The sequence below is a fragment of the Toxorhynchites rutilus genome, chromosome 2 (genome assembly GCF_029784135.1).
Source record: "Toxorhynchites rutilus septentrionalis strain SRP chromosome 2, ASM2978413v1, whole genome shotgun sequence".
Classification (NCBI taxonomy): Eukaryota; Metazoa; Arthropoda; class Insecta; order Diptera; family Culicidae; genus Toxorhynchites; species Toxorhynchites rutilus.
The window spans coordinates 285,216,100-285,234,437 of record NC_073745.1 but is presented as its reverse complement, the minus strand read 5'-3'; the positions used below and the strand labels follow the sequence as shown (position 1 = coordinate 285,234,437).

General features: G+C 36.6%; 1 protein-coding gene and 1 non-coding gene across 9 annotated transcripts in view; one reads left to right on the top strand and one right to left on the bottom strand.

Annotated features, from left to right (window-relative positions):
- LOC129765280 (peroxidasin) overlaps positions 1-18,338 on the bottom strand; it is a 368,884-nt gene that overhangs the window by 166,914 nt on the left and 183,632 nt on the right. For 6 of the 8 annotated variants that reach the window (XM_055765418.1, XM_055765419.1, XM_055765421.1 and 3 more), the window contains exon 9: positions 3,481-3,606. The exons of 1 other annotated variant lie outside the window; for it this stretch is intronic. In XM_055765418.1, coding sequence (XP_055621393.1) covers positions 3,481-3,606 — 126 coding nt within the window. The remainder of the gene's footprint in view (positions 1-3,480; positions 3,607-18,338) is intronic. One more of the 8 variants, XM_055765422.1, reaches the window with a different exon arrangement.
- LOC129772016 (U2 spliceosomal RNA) lies at positions 3,256-3,450 on the top strand. Its single transcript, XR_008742533.1, has one exon. It is a non-coding gene; the product is annotated as a U2 spliceosomal RNA (small nuclear RNA).

Below are 18,338 nucleotides of genomic sequence, written 5' to 3'. Positions count from 1 at the left end.
GTAGCGGCTGCTTCGAGATCTTCCCGGGGAACCGTTTGTAGCATCACTCTCCTCCTGATGGATTCCCTTCTGGCCTAAGGTGCACAAACAGGTTCTTGGTGACACCGTTCATCCGCGCTTTCATGATAAACGAAGAGCTTCACCACAACAGCGACAACATGCTCCAATCGCTGTTCAATTAGAACTGAGTGGATTTCCGAGCGGCGCTCGCTTATATACCGATTGGTGATTTCAATAGCCTATTTTGAAAGCAAATTTAAGACTATTGAAACAAGTTTTTGGATCAGAAAGTAACAAGTATAGAACGCGTAGAAAGTGTTTATCATACCATTTCGTTCAGTTGTTTAGGAGCTATTAACACTCAAAATCTCGGTCTTCGGCGTAACGCTTTCGTTTTCGAAACTTTGATTTTACACCCCAGTATAGAAATGAAAGACGTAGTCCTACGTCAAAAGCATTATCGTAGAAAAGGATACATCGTTGAAGCTGAATAATTTAATCAATACAAACAAATGATTACTAAGCCAACGGTAGTCCCACGTCAGCCTTGCGGTTATATCATAGATATAACCCACCCTTTTTTTTATTACACCAAGTATTGCATACCGTTCTGAATCATATTTCGGACGCTTAAGCCATATGATGCAGAAAACAGATCTCAACTTTATGCACAGGTATTATTTGGTTGATATTTTTAATAAATTAGTTTTATATGCTTCTAAGCTTTCTAGTTTGGTACCTATTTGATTGAAAACATAAAAAAATCATCGAATAAAAAGCTTTCCAAATCAAACGAATAAGAATCAAACTTCGGACACTATTTATAAAAAAAATAATTTTCGGACAGATTGAATTCAAATTTCGGACACTTTATTTTGTAATTTTTTGAACGAAAATAACATTACATTTAATTATATTGTATAGTCAACTGCGAAACACTTACCAAGCAATCACAGTAACCTAATAACGATGATGAGAACTGATGAAACACGAGAGAAATTTAAATATTGATATTGAGGGGTAAATTGTACGTGTTAACGCTAAGCAAACGTCAAACACAAACGATAATGAGTAGTGCTGTTGGATTTTTTTCCTACTACGTAATTATAATGTAATTTCCTAAATGTAATTCTCAAATGAAGTGATAATGAAACCAAGGAATTACTCTAAAGAAGCAATTGTGATATTAATTTTATAGTTATATCATCAGTGCATTAAGTATTTCAATATATTAGAACAAAGTGTCCGAAATATGATTCAGAACGGTACATGTATGTCATTTTGGAATACCTCGATGTCGTTTTCATTTTTCCACGAAAAGTTTCATATCGTCGACATACACAAGTACATTGATACGCTTGAGAACGAAGGAGGTATTGGAAGCATTCCCATTTCCCCTATATTTGTTCTGTACATTTGTGTGTGTTGTCCCCGAACAGAGCTGTCAATAACGGGCAATTTATGCAGCCGCTAGGATAGACACAACGGTGAGAATGAGAATACTTGCGAAGTAAACTCCATAGTAAGCATAGTAAGTAAACTGTCACTAGCGTATAAGTATTGCATCTCTTCTGAGGAAAATTCTCGGAATATTTTTGTGCCCGAAACATCAAAGGTCATTTATTCTGCTCGTTTTATGTTTTATGTTTCCCCTCGAGCTGTGTACGTTAGCGAATATTTCACATCAAGTCGAGTCGAGAAACGATTTTTCATAAACGGTAATTCTCGCGATGTTTCATTTTTATACCTGCAACTGTGTGTTAGACGCGTGTTTGATTCATGTTGAATGGCGATGCACGGAAGATGCCTCTTGTTAAATACTCAGTGCAATGCGTGCATTGATATAAAGAAACAAATTGCGTCATATGACCAATAAGTGTGTTGTTCTCGCAAAGGCAAAAAAGAATCGTTGCTTCTCGAAATGATTCTACAAAACCACGCAAGCCATTAAACCATTTCAGGGTCGCCGGAACTTTTTACCAATTTATCTTATTTATGAAATTTTAACGTATTCGCAAATAACATCGAAATGATAAACCAACAAATTAATAAAAAAATAGATTGCGTAGTCCTACGTCCTAAGCGGTCGTGTCTCGGATACAACCCCTCGAATTTTTTCGTTCAAAAAGAAATATCTTTGTATGCAGAAGTTCTACAGGAACGTTCCAGGAACCAAATGAAAGCGTAATGATAAGGGTAATTGGGTTTGCGATTAAGTTGGTTAGCAAAAAATTAGTGTTAGTCCAGGAAATCGTTGAAAAAACAGAAGAAATGAACAGAAGTACCACCGGCCTGCATGTGTTTGTAATGTCAATTTCCCCTTGGTTTTGAAGTCAGCGCTGGGGAATCCGTATTCCGTTGTTTCTCTGGTTGCTCATTTTGGCCTCTACCATTTGAGGAGAACGAGTTGAACCAATTAAAACGAGTTCGATACGAGATAGTTCAATTATTCAATTATTTATCTGAAGAAAAATTAAATTTGATTGAACATCTTTGCGATTCATTGAGGAATGCTCGAGTTATAAGCATTCCAAATCCTTCATTTCCTTCTACATATTCAGTGTTTAAATTTTCAATTTACTCCCATTTAGTCCATTAACCCTATAACGGGCCGTGAGAACTAGGCAAGGGATCGACTTCAACTTCAGAGAACATAATCCTTACATGAGGAAGAACACATATTTACCTTTGAAAAAATTGGTGACAATATATAAATACACCATTTATTTTATTGAAAAAAGTGCATGATCTTATACATCAGATCCCAAATAGTACATTTACAGTGAAAAACTTTTCAACATGATGCATTGTCAACTAATTTAAACAGAATTTTTCGCCGGCGCTTGAAAATCGTGATTTTCTTACATAGAAATGACTCCCAAATTAATATCGTACATTTTTAGCCCAAAAAAAATTGAAGTATTGCCAGATACCTTTAGAAGGTTTTGGCTAAGTAAAATATTGTAAGAATATCCCAAGTGCAACAAAAGAATATTTTTTGTTGATGGCAATATAGTTGCCAGTACTTGTTAAAGAGTTAAACATTAGGCGTAGTCCTACGTTGAAAGAGCTTATTCCAAATTTTCCACTGATTACAATTTGCATACTCGGTGAAATCGTATTTCACCACTACCTTTTCTTATTGGCAGCTGTTCACACCTTCAGCATCGTACATTTTCGATCTTTCTATCCAAAATATCGCTAGCGGAACAGTGCTGTCCACCGTCGACCTTCTCTGGAAACCGAATTCAAGTTATCGCTTCTCGGCCTAAAGGCTAAGATCAAAGTGTAGTATCTGTTCTTATCAGCTTAACATCTGATAGATCTCCCATAGGGAGACAACAAATGTTAAACTGATTTTTGGGAAAGGGCGGAACGGTTAGGGGCTTGCTCCACTTCCGCCACGGGTTGGCCCGGTATTGCAGTACCGCCGGGATCGGCCCACATAAAACAGTTGAAAACAGTATCCTTTCCACTTACCTTTGTTGAAAGCCGGGGTTGAGTTCGTTAGCGAATGGTCGGTGTCAAGCGCTGTTGTATTTTCCGCTGCTGCTATGTTGCTTGTAGCAGAATATGGTGTTGCAGATTCTGCCGTCGTATTTGCTGCTGTAGGTAGGTTATAAGCGGGGGTGTGATGCGGTGAGGTTAAATCATGCAGTATGGTTAGTAATTCAGCGCCAGCATTACCATTATACAAAGTGTCAGTTATTGCGCGCACACACAAGCATCGGGGTGACATGAAAGCATAGAAAGAGGAGGAAAATACGGTTCAAGTTAGTGTGGTCACCAATGGGTACGCAGCATAAAAACGATAACAGGAACGAGGATGTTTGTATGTGTGTGTACGTATGCTGCTACCAGCTGCACACAGATCACAGCATCATCGAGCATATGGAATGGTGATGAGAGCGGGAGCATGGTATAAAGCATTTATAATGTTCAGGCGGGATTGTTGCTATGAAACGTAAAGCGACGCGGGCTCATTCACACGGCGGAACGGCTTATGCTTCGTTGGTTTTAAGCGTTTGTGAGGTTTGTGCGATCTTGCACAAACTCATTTGATGTATCTGAATGAGGGTGTGTTCAAATTCCTCATTATATTTTCATGCATATTAAAGAATTTGTACCGCGATAACTGGATAAATTTTTGAATAAATTTGATTATAACTTTGTAATACGAAGTTTTGTGTTAGAATGTTATGTACCACAATGAAGCTTACCTTTTACCCTTTCAATGAAAAATAACCAGAGAATCAGTTATTTGACATTTTTCTTTTATTTAACGTCTTTATATTTCAGAATGTGCTCCCTTGGCCGAGTGGTTAGCGTCATAACTAACATGCCGGGTGTTCGGGTTCGATTCCCGTTCTGGTCGGGGGAATTTTTCGTCAAAGAAATTTCCTCCGAATTGCACTGTGATCACGCGTATTCTAGAGCTTGCCACTCAGAATGCATTCAAGGCGTGTTATTTGGCATAGAAATCTCAACTAAGTACTAATAAAAATGACGCAAGTAATACTACGTTGAGACGGCGAAGTTCTCTCTTTCTCTAGGAGCGTTAGTGCCATTGAAGAAGAAGAAGAAGATATTTCAGAATAAATTGACCAACTAACCCCACACACGGGGTAAATTGGTCAATAACAGGCATGTTATTTTTGAGCAAACAATAAGCGTTTTTCTATTATAAGTTTCCTTCATTATAAATAAATTAATTAAATCAAAACAAAAACAATTAACTAACATCATGTAGCAAGTAAAAAACAAATTAATGAAAATTTCAAATTATCGTTGAAAATTAGTCAGACAATCTTTTCTAGCGATTTCGTCTCTCTTCCACTTTGTGGCAAACCGGATATGTCAGGTTTGAAGACATGTCTTCATTTTGAAGAAATTTAATTTTGTGAATATACATACCTGAAAATTTTATATGCGTTGCTCTCAAACGAGCAATTTGTGTGACCAACTAGCCCCTCCATATATAAAAAAGAATATTCATGAAAATTCAACAAAAATAATTTTGAAAGCGATTTCCATTAACACTTAAAGCTAATACGTACAATAAAGCTTTGTTTTACGTTTGAGCCGATTTTTTCCATGGTAATTAACCAGTTTTAGAACACATTTTAAAATGCGCAAACCGTGAATGATTTTTGGCGAAATCGGAACCATGTCCGTATTTTTTAACCTACTTAATAAAAGGTTTCTCCGATTTGCTTATTTTTTTTGGATCAGCAATTTGCTATTTTTCATCCATAGATCGTTAACTTTTTGGGACGCTCAGATTCCAAGATATCGTCACTGACCAACTTACCCCTATGACCAACTAGCCCCGCCCTACCCTACTACAGGTTTTCAGATGCAAATGGTTACAGTTCAGCTTGGTTTTCTTTATGTCTATTGACGAATTTCATGCCAACTCGACTGGCTACTTGACAGCACCATCTCAGATAGCAGTGAAACGTTGTGGGTGTAAAGACACGTGTCATTTAAGCAACTTTGCATACTATATATATATATATTAGTTGTTGTTAGACATCAACTTTCTATCTTTTATAGTTTTTGGAATATTTGTCATTTTTATATGAACACTCCTGAAAAAAATATTGTTTTGCTCGTAACATTTTTCTGTGTAAATTCTCACGTTTGACATGTTCTTGACATGTTTCTCAATAGAGAAAAGTTAGCAGAGCATGGAAATTACGATAATTTATACATCAAAATGTTACGAATTAAACAATAATACTATTTTTTCAAAAAAAATAAAAAGTTGTTGTTCGAACAACTCTTTCCATGTAAATGTGCCCATCGTCCGATGTATGAAAAGTTTGTTGGAAATTTTAAGGGCTATTTATATCTATTTTTCCAGAATTTTAAAAGCATGTTTTCGAGAAAAATGAAATTTATTTTCCAAAAGTAATTTCCTTTGTAGATCTGTTTTTAAGATAAGATTTTCCGAAAATAAGTTGAAAAAACTCAAAATTTACAAAATAAATGGAAGGGTTCTATCTATATAACCGCAAGGTTGACGTGGGACTACCTTAGCTTAGCAATAATTTGTTTGTAATCATTAAATTTTTGATTGAATGAAACAATTTCCGAATACAATATATTTGCTTTGTGAATAAAGAGATTGAATAAATGCCATGTAAGGTCAATTCATGCATTGTGATAGACTATGTTCTTCGTTACAAATAAATTTAAGGACAGTCCTTTTACGTTTGGTACGATGCCTAGGACAAAATATGTGAACAGAAGAATTATCAAACGATTATTTAATTTTACATTTCCCTCTGAAGTTGACATCTCTCACGTATACGTACTTCTCGAACCGTGAATTTGCTTGATTTGATGAACTTTAGGCACTCAGTTTCGATTTTGACATGTACTTCGAATGTATATTGTTTAATCGATAGGCGTTATCGCAGCAAATGGTAATGGCGTAGAAATTCAGTGAGCAGAAGATATGAAGGCATATCCTTGAATGGAATAATAAATAACCGGGCCAAAGCGTTGTGTTCGTACCCGCTTTTGTAAACCATGTTAGGAAAACAGTTCTCGGAGTACAAAAAAAAACATATGGGTGCAGAAGTACCCCCGGATTGCATGAATCAACAACTTCAACTTCTACTTTTCATATTATAGAAGCTTTGAACTTGAAAGTTCATTCACCTCTAATGTCTGCACGATTTTCCTAGGTTCCTAAGTTTAGAAGACCGTGTTAAGGAAACTTACTCTAGTCTGCACAAAGGCAAGCGAGTACAAAATTACTCGCGATTTGCATTTATTTGCAAAGCCGATATCCCCAGACACCTTGATTTTGAAGTATGTTTTGGGGAAACACATTTCAGCCGGAACAAAAATACCCCCGACTTGCATGAAATTGCAATGCCGATGTCCTCAAGGCTGCTTGGATATGATGGCTGTGTTGGGCAAAACCGTGAATCGGACCTATCAAAACGAGGTAGCAAGGGCGTTTAGATAACATTTTACAGTTATTCAATTGTTTATAGAATGAAAAATAATATTTTATCAATTGCGATAGATGGGTAGACATATTCCCTATCAATTGATGCAAACATCTTTCCGATCCAGTAAGAAATGTTCGAGTTATAGGCATTCGGAATCTTTCATTTGTTCCTGCATGTTCTGTGTTTAGGTTTTCATTTTACCCCCCATATACTCCGGTTAGACGTAGTCCCACGTCAAAACTTACAAAAAATCTATCATACCTACAAAATTTTAGTCAAAGAATAAAATATAGGAAATCATTTTGGTTTTCATTCAAAATTTTCAAAGAATTTTTTGGAAAAAAAAATTCATAGAAAAAAAAATATTTTGAAAATTAAAATTAATTTTTCTCGAAAAACCTTTTCCCTGTAAAAGTGCCCATCTTCCGATATATGGACAACTTGTTGGAAATTGTAAGGGCTATTCATATATATATTTTTGGGAATTTAAAAAAAAGTACGTTTTTGAGAAAAATCAATTTTGATTTTTAAAATAACTTTTTTGTCAGTGCAATTTTTTCCCAAAAAGTTTCTGGTATTTTTTTGTGAAAATTTAAACAATTTCCTACATTTCATCCTTTGACAAGAATTTTGTAAGTATCATAGTTTTTAAATTATAATTTTTTGTAAAAAATTAGGAAAAAAAATTGTCTTTTTCCAAAAAATAGTCTAATTCTTTTTTGAATATTTCAAGTATGCAAAGTTGCTTAAATGACCCATGTCTTTACTCTCACAACGTTTCACTACTATCTGAGATGGTGCTGCCAACTCCTAAGACGAGTTGGCATGAAACTCGTCTATTGCAAGATAAAATTTACTTCCTGATTTGAAACCATTTCGCTTCGAGGATAGCCCAAAGCTGTACATGGGAGAATGAAAATTATTTTTCATTAGTTCATATATCCTGACTCGAAAAGAACCAGTAATTGATTTCTCCGTCTTCGAGACTGATGCGTTTTGCCATTTTGAGTGTTTTTGTGCTCAATTCATGTTATGTCGGCGCATTAATAATTATTCGTTCTTGATGACTCTATTCCCATTTTGAATAGTGTTTCCACGGATCCCAACGAAGTATCAACATCCGCAATTTAAACCTAGACAAAAATCCCCAAATAGACAAACATGACAATGAGTGTATCCTACCAGTTTGAAGTACCATACCTGACGCTGAGATATAAATTATTATCGAACATCAATGTAAATAATAAATTCCAATAGTGAACAGTTACTTTCCAGCGATAGTCCTTCCAAAAAGCGATTTCACTACTAGACGGTCCGACGATAACATGTTGCATTGTCCATATGGGAGCAAAAAAGGACGCGCACATATGGAATATAAAATACAGACACGGATCAGTGTTGGACTGCGGAAATGGACAAAACAGATGAGTCTGTCGGTTCCATAAAACTGTCCCGTACCGAATACTAATCCGGTTTATTGGAATCATACCGTTTTGCACATAGCATTTGACTGTTATCTCGTTGTGAGCTTATCGTAGTCATTATCTTTTATCGCTGTTCTCTGATCGAATGCTAACATCAAAGCTGAGGTTCATTCATATATTTCGAATTGGAGAGACTGCGGTTGTGAATTGGATGGGTTGATTTTTCACTGATTCTCAGCGATTGCGTTAGAATAATTTTGAATTGAGTGGTTTTAGCTGTATGATTCATGTAACTAAACGTGATTTTTTTGTTTGTTGGAATGAATGTTACACATTGAAGTATATTGATGTATGAAAATACCGGTCTGAATCATATTTCGGACAGCTTCATATTTCGGACCCTTTGTAATAATATCTTGAAATTCTTAATGCCCTGATGATATAACTATAGAATTACCATCCCAATTGATTCTTTAGAATAACCCATTGGTTTCACTATTATTTTAAATAAGAACTACATTTGAATTACAACATAGTAGATAAAAATCTAACAGCACTACTCATTATCGGTAGTGTTTGACGTTCGCTTAGCGTGAGTATGTAAAATTTAACCGTTCATTAATGTTTAAATTTCTCTCGTTTCTCTCGTTTCTCTCATTTCTTTCATCTCCCTCCCAGGGTTACCATATCTACAGAATAATCTGTATTTATACAGATTTTTTAGTTTTTTTGACGTGGGACTACGTCTAACCGGAGTATATGGGGGGTAAAATGAAAACCTAAACACAGAACATGCAGGAAAAAATGAAAGATTCCGAATGCTTATAACTCGAACATTTCTTGCTGGATCGGGAAAATGTTTGCATCAATTGATAGGGAATGCTTCTACGCTTCTATCGCAGTTAATAAAATGTTATTTTTCATTAGATAAACAATTGAATAACTGTAAAATGTTAAGCGTTATCTAAACGCCCTAACTGCCTCATTTTGATTGGCTCGATCTACGGTTTCCCTAACACAGCCATCAAAACCAAGCAGCCTTGCAGATACATGAAAGTATGGGGAATTTTGTTCTCACCGAAATGTGTTCTCTAACACCAACTTCAAATCCGTGGAGCGTGGGGAAATCGGCATTGCAAATGTATAAAAGTCGGGGGTATTTTTGTTCTGACGAAATGTGTTTCCCCAACACAGACTTTAGAACCAAGGTGTCTGAGGAAATTAACATTGCGAATACGTGCAAGTCGCATTTTTGTTCCGACTGAAATGTGTTTGCCTTACACAGACTTCGAAACCAAGATGTTTGGGGAAATCGGCTCTGCAAATAAATGCAAACTGCGAGTACTTTTGTACTCGCTTGCCTTTGTGCAAACTAGAATATGTTTCCTCAACCAGTCTTCCGGGGGGGTACTTCTGCACTTGCATATTTTTTTGCACTCCGAAAAGTGTTTTCTAAATACAGATTACAAAAGCGGGTACCAACACCACGCTTTGGCTCGGTTATTCACGATTGCATTGAATGATATGCCTTCATATCTTTTGCTCACTGAATTCCTACGCATACCATTTGATGATTAGGCAAGATGTTGATAACCAATTACTGCGATGACGCCTATTGATTAAACAATATGCGTTCGACGTATATGTCAAAATCGAAATTGAGTGCCTGAAGTTCATCAAATCAAGCAAATACGCGGTTCGAGAAGTACGAACCCTTGAGAGATGTAAACTTCAGAAGGAAACGTTCGAGAAGTATGTACACTTGAGAGATGCAAACTTCAGAAGGAAACGTAAAATTAAATAATCGTTTGATAATTCTTCCGTTCACATATTTTGTCCTAGGCATCATACCAAATGTAAAAGGACTGTCATTAAATTTACTTGTAACATAATCTATCACAATGCATGAATTGATCTTATATGGAATTATACAATCTTTTTAATCATAAAGCAAGTATATTGAATTCAATTGAATTCGAGAATTGTTTCATTCAATCAAAAAATTAATCAATACAAAAAATGATTGGTACGATAAGTTAGTCCCACGTCAACCTTGCGGTTATATTATAGATATAACCCATCCATTTTTCAAACCAAGAATCTGTTGATACAGATTACAGATTTTTTTGATTTTCATACAGATTTACCGATTTTTCAAAATAACGATCCAATAGTAGTTATGGCTTGATTTCAATAATATTTTTTCCCAACTCACCAATTTTGTTCATATAGCATTCGAATCAGTCTTAATGAGAGTATTTTTTTCATTCATATGTAGTTGTAGTACTGCTTTCTCATGTTCAATCTAAGGAAAAAAGATGGAAAAGTCTACGTCATCGGCTAGCTTTACAATGAATAAATAACACTGTTTATCTTTTTCCTACTTAATGTAGTGAATACAGTGAATACAAATTTTTACGTGGATACCATCAACATCGTCAAATTCAAAATAACTAGACCAATCAATGATACTAAAGTTAGAATTATGATTCAAGATTGAACTTATAAATTTAACCATTTGCGTTCGTATTAAATTTCGACATGTGTGTTGTATGTACTGGTCGCCATTATTTTTACATGAAGAAAATGATCGTTTTCGCACACTTCGCATCAAATAATATCAACCAAACTCTAATCGATTACTCACAAGATATTAAGTTTTCATCTGTCGTCGCACTGTATAGTGAAAAACGTCGGAAAACTCGAGCTAGTGCTATGAAGGTTCAATTTTCATTTTTCAATTATCCGCAATGGTTTTGTTTGTAATGGTTTGTATCGTAATTTTTTCGACACTGATGCCAGACAACATCATCGAAACAGCTATAAAAACAACTCAATAAAATATTAATCCTGGGTCATAGCGTTTCATGTCATGAAAATCAATGAAATAAAATTGTGTTGATATCAATACAGTTATCAACAGTATTATTTTTACGTTTAATGGGTCTATAATGTAAATGTTTGCACCTTTAACATTGGTTAGGAAAATTATATTGCAGAGCTCGGAACATTGCCACGGCTGCCTATGCTTTCAAAAATAGTGAACGGAAAAGTATTAGGGGAAATCAGGGTAAACCGAAACCCTAAGGATTCCTAAATATTTCCGATTCATCGTTGGTTTTTACTGTTTATCAGTCCAGCTCTGTCGTTTTGTTCACAGGTTCATAATATACGAAGCGTAGAGTTTATCGCTCGCGAGAGGAATAATTTCACTCTCTCTGAAATAGAATAAAAAGTCATAGGAGGGTTGTTTCCGAGACACGACCGCATAGTTGACGTAGGATTCCGTTAGGCTATCTGTTGTATGCTGATTTTGGATATGTTTGAAGAATAACATTGTTAAACTCTTCGATAATGATTTGGTGGCCCTAAAAAGAGCGGTTTTGTCTGGTTGCTAGGTATTGTTTGTTCACTCCACCAGTGTTCACAACCGACTGTTGATAGAAGGATGGTGATTAGTCATTGGGTAATGCGTATCACGAGAGAACACACTTATCAATTTTTCTCACCAGAAAAAAAACGTGTTACTTTATTACAGAGAAAATTTTTTTATATCAAATTTCACGAAGTAACCAATATAAAAGTTCCAAATTAAAATTTCATTTATATTCTATCAAACATAAGTTCTATTCAGTTCATTGAAACATCATTCTTTAATTTTCTTACTATTCTTCAATATTCTTAAACACTAAAAACACTCGTTCATCGCCCCCAACTTATTTGTCAGCACGTATGCAATCAGCAATGTCCACGTTAGTTATAATGAACACTATCCATTTGTGCGCGCCTTTTGTTAAACTATCGACCACGAGGGTATTAACATGCTAATTTTCCCCAGGTACCTTGAATTTGAAATCTCTGTTAGGGAACAAAAGTTTTCCCTACTTTCAAGTATTTGCTATGCCGATTTCCCCCAGGCAGCTTGTTTTTGATGTCTCTGTTAGGGAACACATTTCGGTGGCCGCATGTGTCGTCAATTTCGACCAATCAGAAGTGGGTATTTCCGTTAGGATAGGGGTTGAGATTTTTGAACTGTTCGATAGTTAGTTTCAAGTAATATATTATTTTCTTCAATATCAAAAATTGTTATGGAGTGCAAAAATCAATTGACGCAAAAATCTCATCAATCCATCGTGAAATGGCTGAGCAATAAGCGTTTAAAATTGGACAATTTTCACGATGTGCTCGTTTTTCGATTTTCAATTTGTACCCCAATATGTTCCCGAAAGACGTAATCCTACGTCAAAAGAAAAAGCAATATAAAAAAGAGTTCAATCCCTTCTTCCCTTCACTTTCCATCATGCATTGGATGTGATTATGGATATAACTGTCCATTTCACCCCCAGTGCATTTATTTCAATAATTTAAATTTACCACTTACGAATGAATTTACTTTTCCGTACATACCTAATATCGTTTCTCTGTCAACTCACAAACCGAAATATAACCATCAGCGAATTCAATTTTGCAATTAAACCACTCAAAATGCTTAATATCGAAGACGCAAAAGTACATCCACACACGGAATCATCTTCGATTTTCGGTTTTTGTTTCTCCATTCCACTTTTGATCAGTATTCATTGTCATAGGACGGTTTAAATATTATAGAATAGCATGTAGAAGGGTTTCCCATCAACAGAAATTTGAAATTCATAATGCAACTATACAAATCAACCACCTGTCCATCATACACCCACTGTCCGTCTTACCCGCGGCTCCCCTACAATCATTGTGGGGGTGTTTCTTTGGGTAGTAGTTTTATTTTGAGCTGGTAACGGGCACACTTATGGAACTGATTTTGAAACCATTCGCAACATAGCTGGCGGTTCTTCCAACTTTTTCACCATATACAGCCGCTTCTACCTGACTGAGTTTTGTTTGATTTGTTTTATTATAAATTATTTTGTATACTGAAACAATCCTTCCTTCAGTAGCATATTTTTTATTTGTCTTACACTGTTTGTTGATTTTACTATAAACTGGTTCATACTTTTGTTCTTTTCTTTTAGAATTTTTGTGGTTGTCGTATGATATGCACCGTATTGTTTATCGTTTTGTGCTTTGGATCGGTATCTGCTTTTGACGTAGGACTACGTCTAACCGGAAGATATAGGGGGTGAAATGGAAATCTAGGCACTGAACAAGTAGGAAAAAAATGCAAGATTTGGAACGCTTATAACTCGAGCATTTCTCAATAGATCCCAAAGGTTTTTGCATCAATTGATAGGAAATATATCTACGCATCTATCATACCGAATAACATTTCATTTTTCTTGAGGTAAATAATTGAATAGTTGTGAAATATCAAGCATTGTCAAAATGCAATATGTGCCCATTCTTGATTGGTCCATTTTGTGCTCTTCAAATCGTACCGACCAAAACGGGCAACCAAAGCAGCAGCGAAATAGAATGAAGCACGATTGGAAAGGAAAAAGAAAAAAATTAACGAAACATTGATCGCAGTCTCACATATGCGTAATTCTCGAGCCAGCCATTCAGCTTAAAAATCCCCGCTCCGCTGCCGTAACGATCATTCTCGTTCAAACCGTACACCACATCGGTTCGCATCACAACACATCAACAAACCAACCCAAGCAGCCATGTCTGGACATGGTAAAGGAGGAAAAGTGAAGGGAAAGGCAAAATCCCACTCGAACCGTGTTGATCTAGAGTTCCCCACAAGGGTAGCTAGGCCGAGCGCGTTAGTACCAGTGCACCAGTCCACCTAGCCGGCGTTATATAGTTTCGGCCGCCGAAGTGATCGAGTTAGCTGGCAAAGCTGCTCGCGACGATAAGAAAACCCGCATTCGGAACAGAACACATTCGGTTCGGTGGACATCAAGACAACAGGCAGTTGCAGCGAGTGGCGAGTGGCAAACGCAATCGCAAAACGGCATCAGGTAGAAGAAAAAAGTTTGTTCTTTATACAAACTGCTTTGGTGGCAAATCCAGAACAAGGCGGCATCGAGGGCGTTCGAAATGGTTTTTTTTTCAAAACCACGAGTACTAAGTTTTCTAAATTGGAACCATTCCAAAAAACAAGGGGCTTTTCAGGGCCATTAAACCTACCAAAACAGAGTTTAGGAAATACAGTTCAATGCTTTCTAAAACATTATCCAAAACAGTGCCGAAAATATTCGCGTTCACGGCATTCAATTACGGCGAATTTCAGGCTGCCTTGTATTGACAACCTACTGCTCAAGCGAGAGTCGATAAATATGGAACATCACTATCAATGAACACCAGTGCAATGAACATCAACATCAGCTTCCCATAAAGTTCATTTTTCATTTGCATATTTATTTTCGCCATGATATTCGTAACGTCGAAATTGAGAGTGAAATCGATTAATGGTAAAGGATAGCCATTTATTATAAAAAATTCTTGTTTTTGGCGACTTCGGCAATGGAATATGGTATAACTCTAGCTATATTTTATGAATCTACTACCGATTGGCCAGAAATGGCATACACCCCAATTATATGGGCAATGGGTGACAATAACAGACGAGCGAAAAACGAACATAATCTTGTTTTGATTTCCGGTTTAATGATACTGGCTATGAATGACTAGCAATCATAAAAAACCCCTACGATATGGGTAATGGATGGAAGGGCTTAAACAGCGGAAGTCGAGTATCGTATTCCGATGCCATTTTGGAGAAAGAGATAGTGGCTTCCGGTTCATTGAAAGCCGCCCTAAGGGACCGAAAATGGAGTTAGTGAAGTGGAGTTAGATGAAGAAAGTGTTAGAAACTAGGATCGTGTCAGAGCGAAATGGCGATAGTAAAAGATCATATAAAGCGAAAACGGAAACGGGAATGGATCGTACCCTCCACGTTAAAGATCGCGAGTTCAATTCTCAACGAAAGCTAATGTTGCCTTCTCCGGATTCCTTTGTTTCTAAATATGGAAATCAAACACGTTTTCAGTAGAAGTTCACTGCAAGTGATGAAGATCAACTTAACGTTCGTGATAATCACCTGAAATTATTGACAGTAATGGAAGGCTTTCCGAAATTCGTTCATGCTCTATTCGATCAATATACTTGACAAAGCTCACGCGTCTCGACTCTTGTGTTATACTCATTCTGACAGTTATTGTGTTGAGTTTCAACAGAAGAGAATTCATCCGACACTGGGAAAAAGCTAATGTCTTCATTCGTGAACAGATTTTGATAATTTGTGGCACTGATCCAAAATAATAATAAAACACAAATTGATTTTTTCATAATTTGTTTGCCAGGATCTGATGAGTATGTGAATTTGGCAGTTGTTCTGTGTTTATTGATAGTTGGGGACTTGCCTGATTATTCAATTTTCACCTATTCTTAAATTGTTTCCAGATTGAAAGTACAGTAATTTACAATTAGTTCGACATTTAGCTAATTGGACGGATATGTAATGCGACTTACTTAGTTGGACATTTTTGTAAACATAGAGATCCAAAAGTATGACCCCACATTGAAAGTCGACACTGTACCACTGTCATCGCAAATGTTCAATTACAGGTTAATATCGCCTCCAATGCGACACTGAGTGGCGCTTCGGCACGTCGCATTGAATGTAATTTACTGTACAACATGTCAAAAGCTGGATGGGAAGAAATTTTCCAACTGTGAAAGCTGTGGTGAGTGGCAACAAATCGCTAAACAGGAAGGTTTAGCCGATCAAGATGGGAATATCGAGGGATAACAAAACAATAAACTCTTTAGATTGAAGATAATTTTGTGATCCTGAAAAGGACCCTTTTTAGCCTGCATGTGAATTCAACGAGCGAACAAATCGTAATGAATGTATTTTTTTGCCATCGCTCCCTTTTAACGCTCATTCGTTCGTCTCGTTGGACTCGCTCCTCTGGCTGAGTCTGCCGATTTGTCTCTATCCTATCCTGAGTGGGTACCGCTAGAGTATAAAACACGCGGACCCCAAAAAAATATCTTATTTTCTTTCAAACCGTAAACCCGTGTGGTTGTACGGCATCGGCATCGTGGACGTAACAAAGGATGACAAGTTAAGGGGTAGGCAAAGTCTCACTCGAACCGTGCAGGTGTGCAGTTCCCTGTTGGTCGCATTCACTGATTGCTCCGCAAGGGTAACTAGGCCGAACGGATTGGTGCCGGAGCACCAGTATACCTAACAGCGATTATAGAGTTTCGGCCGTCGGAGTGCTCGAGTTGGTTTGCAAAGCTGCTCACGACAATCAGAAAACCCGCATCAAGAACAGAGCAGCTTCGGTTCGGCGCTCATCAAGGCAACAATTAGTTTCAGTGAGTGGCAAAGTGTTTCTCCGGCACGTCACATTAAATGTAATTTACTGAACAACATGTCACAAGCTGGATGGGAAGAAATTTTCCAACTGTGAAAGCTGTGGCGAGTGGCAAACGCAATAGCAAAACAGGAAGGTTTAACCGAACAAGATGGGAATATCGAGTGATAACAAAAACACAACACCAAAGGTTCTTTTCAGAACCATCAACATATTCATAAAGAGTAAACAGTAAACTACTCCATTTTTCAGGTAGATAGGTAGGTATTCACGTAGGAGAAGAAAATAAAACAATATATTTAAAATATATATTTAACGAAAGCTGTCCCCTTTGTATAGTCCTACGTCACTCCGGTTATGTCCCCGACATTACCCACCCGTCTAATTACTTCAGATAACTCCATTCAAATTTTTACATTTGTTTTTTTTTTCAAAACATCCGTCCCTTTCGTAAAGCTACAAAATTATAAATTGTTATTATTATATTTTCTTGCCTCCCTCTTTCTGGTATATGTTGTTATACAGCATTGACCCAGAGGTGGTCACTTCCTATAACATTCTTCTTACGGCCCCATTAAAAAACAAGCACTATTTTAAAAAAATACCACGATCAGTTCTATTCGCACTCTGATAGTTTTTTCTCATTTAGTTGAATAAGCCTACTTGACGATCCACAGGAATAAATACAAACTTGAATTCACAAAAGCTACCACAAGAATGCATCACCTATAGCCTACCTTGAAATGGGACAATTGACGTAATAGAATACTCCACTACTGTCTCATACATGAATCAACAGGAAGCGGTGCAAACTGTGCACATCTTTCCATGCAATCGAATAAATCAAAATAACCCATATTTGTTTAATTAGCAATTATAAAAATAATATGAAAAGCTTTCGAAAAAAAAATTTTTTTTTTCAGTTTATTGATAATTAAACTGAAATTTTTTTTTCAATAATTAGACGAAAAGTTGAACTTTCCATATGATTTCTTATGTTTCGAAAAACGGTATATAAGTGAAACATTCACAGTGATAAATTCGAGAGTGATATGAACGAGACGTTTATCATGCCGGGTGTTCGGGTTCGATTCCCGTTCTGGCCGTGGGATTTTCTAGTCAGAGAAATTTCCTTCGACTTGCACTGTGGTCACGCGTATTCTAGAGCTTGCCCCTCGGAATACGTCCAAGGCGTGTTATTTGGCTTAAGAAATCTCAAATAAGTATCAATAAATGACGCTAGTTAATGCATACGTTGAGACGGTAAAAGTTCCACAGGGAACCGTTAACGCCATTCAAGAAGAATGAACGAGACGTGATAAAAACGCACAGTGATATAATCGTGAAATAAAACGTGATTTTTTTGACGTAGGACTACGTCTTTCATTTCTATACCGGGGTGTAAAATCAAAGTTTCGAAAACGAAAGCGTTACGCCAGAGACCGAGATTTTGAGCGTTAATAGCTCTTAAACAACTGAACGAAATGGTATGATAAACATTTCATTCGAAAGATAAAATGTCTACGCGTTCTATACTTGTTACTTTTTGATCCAAAAACTTGTTTCAATAGTCTTAAAATTGCTTTCAAAACAAGCTATTGAAATCACCAATCGGTATATAAGCGAGCGCCGCTCGGAAATCCACTCAGTTCTAATTGAACAGCGATGGAAGCGTGTTG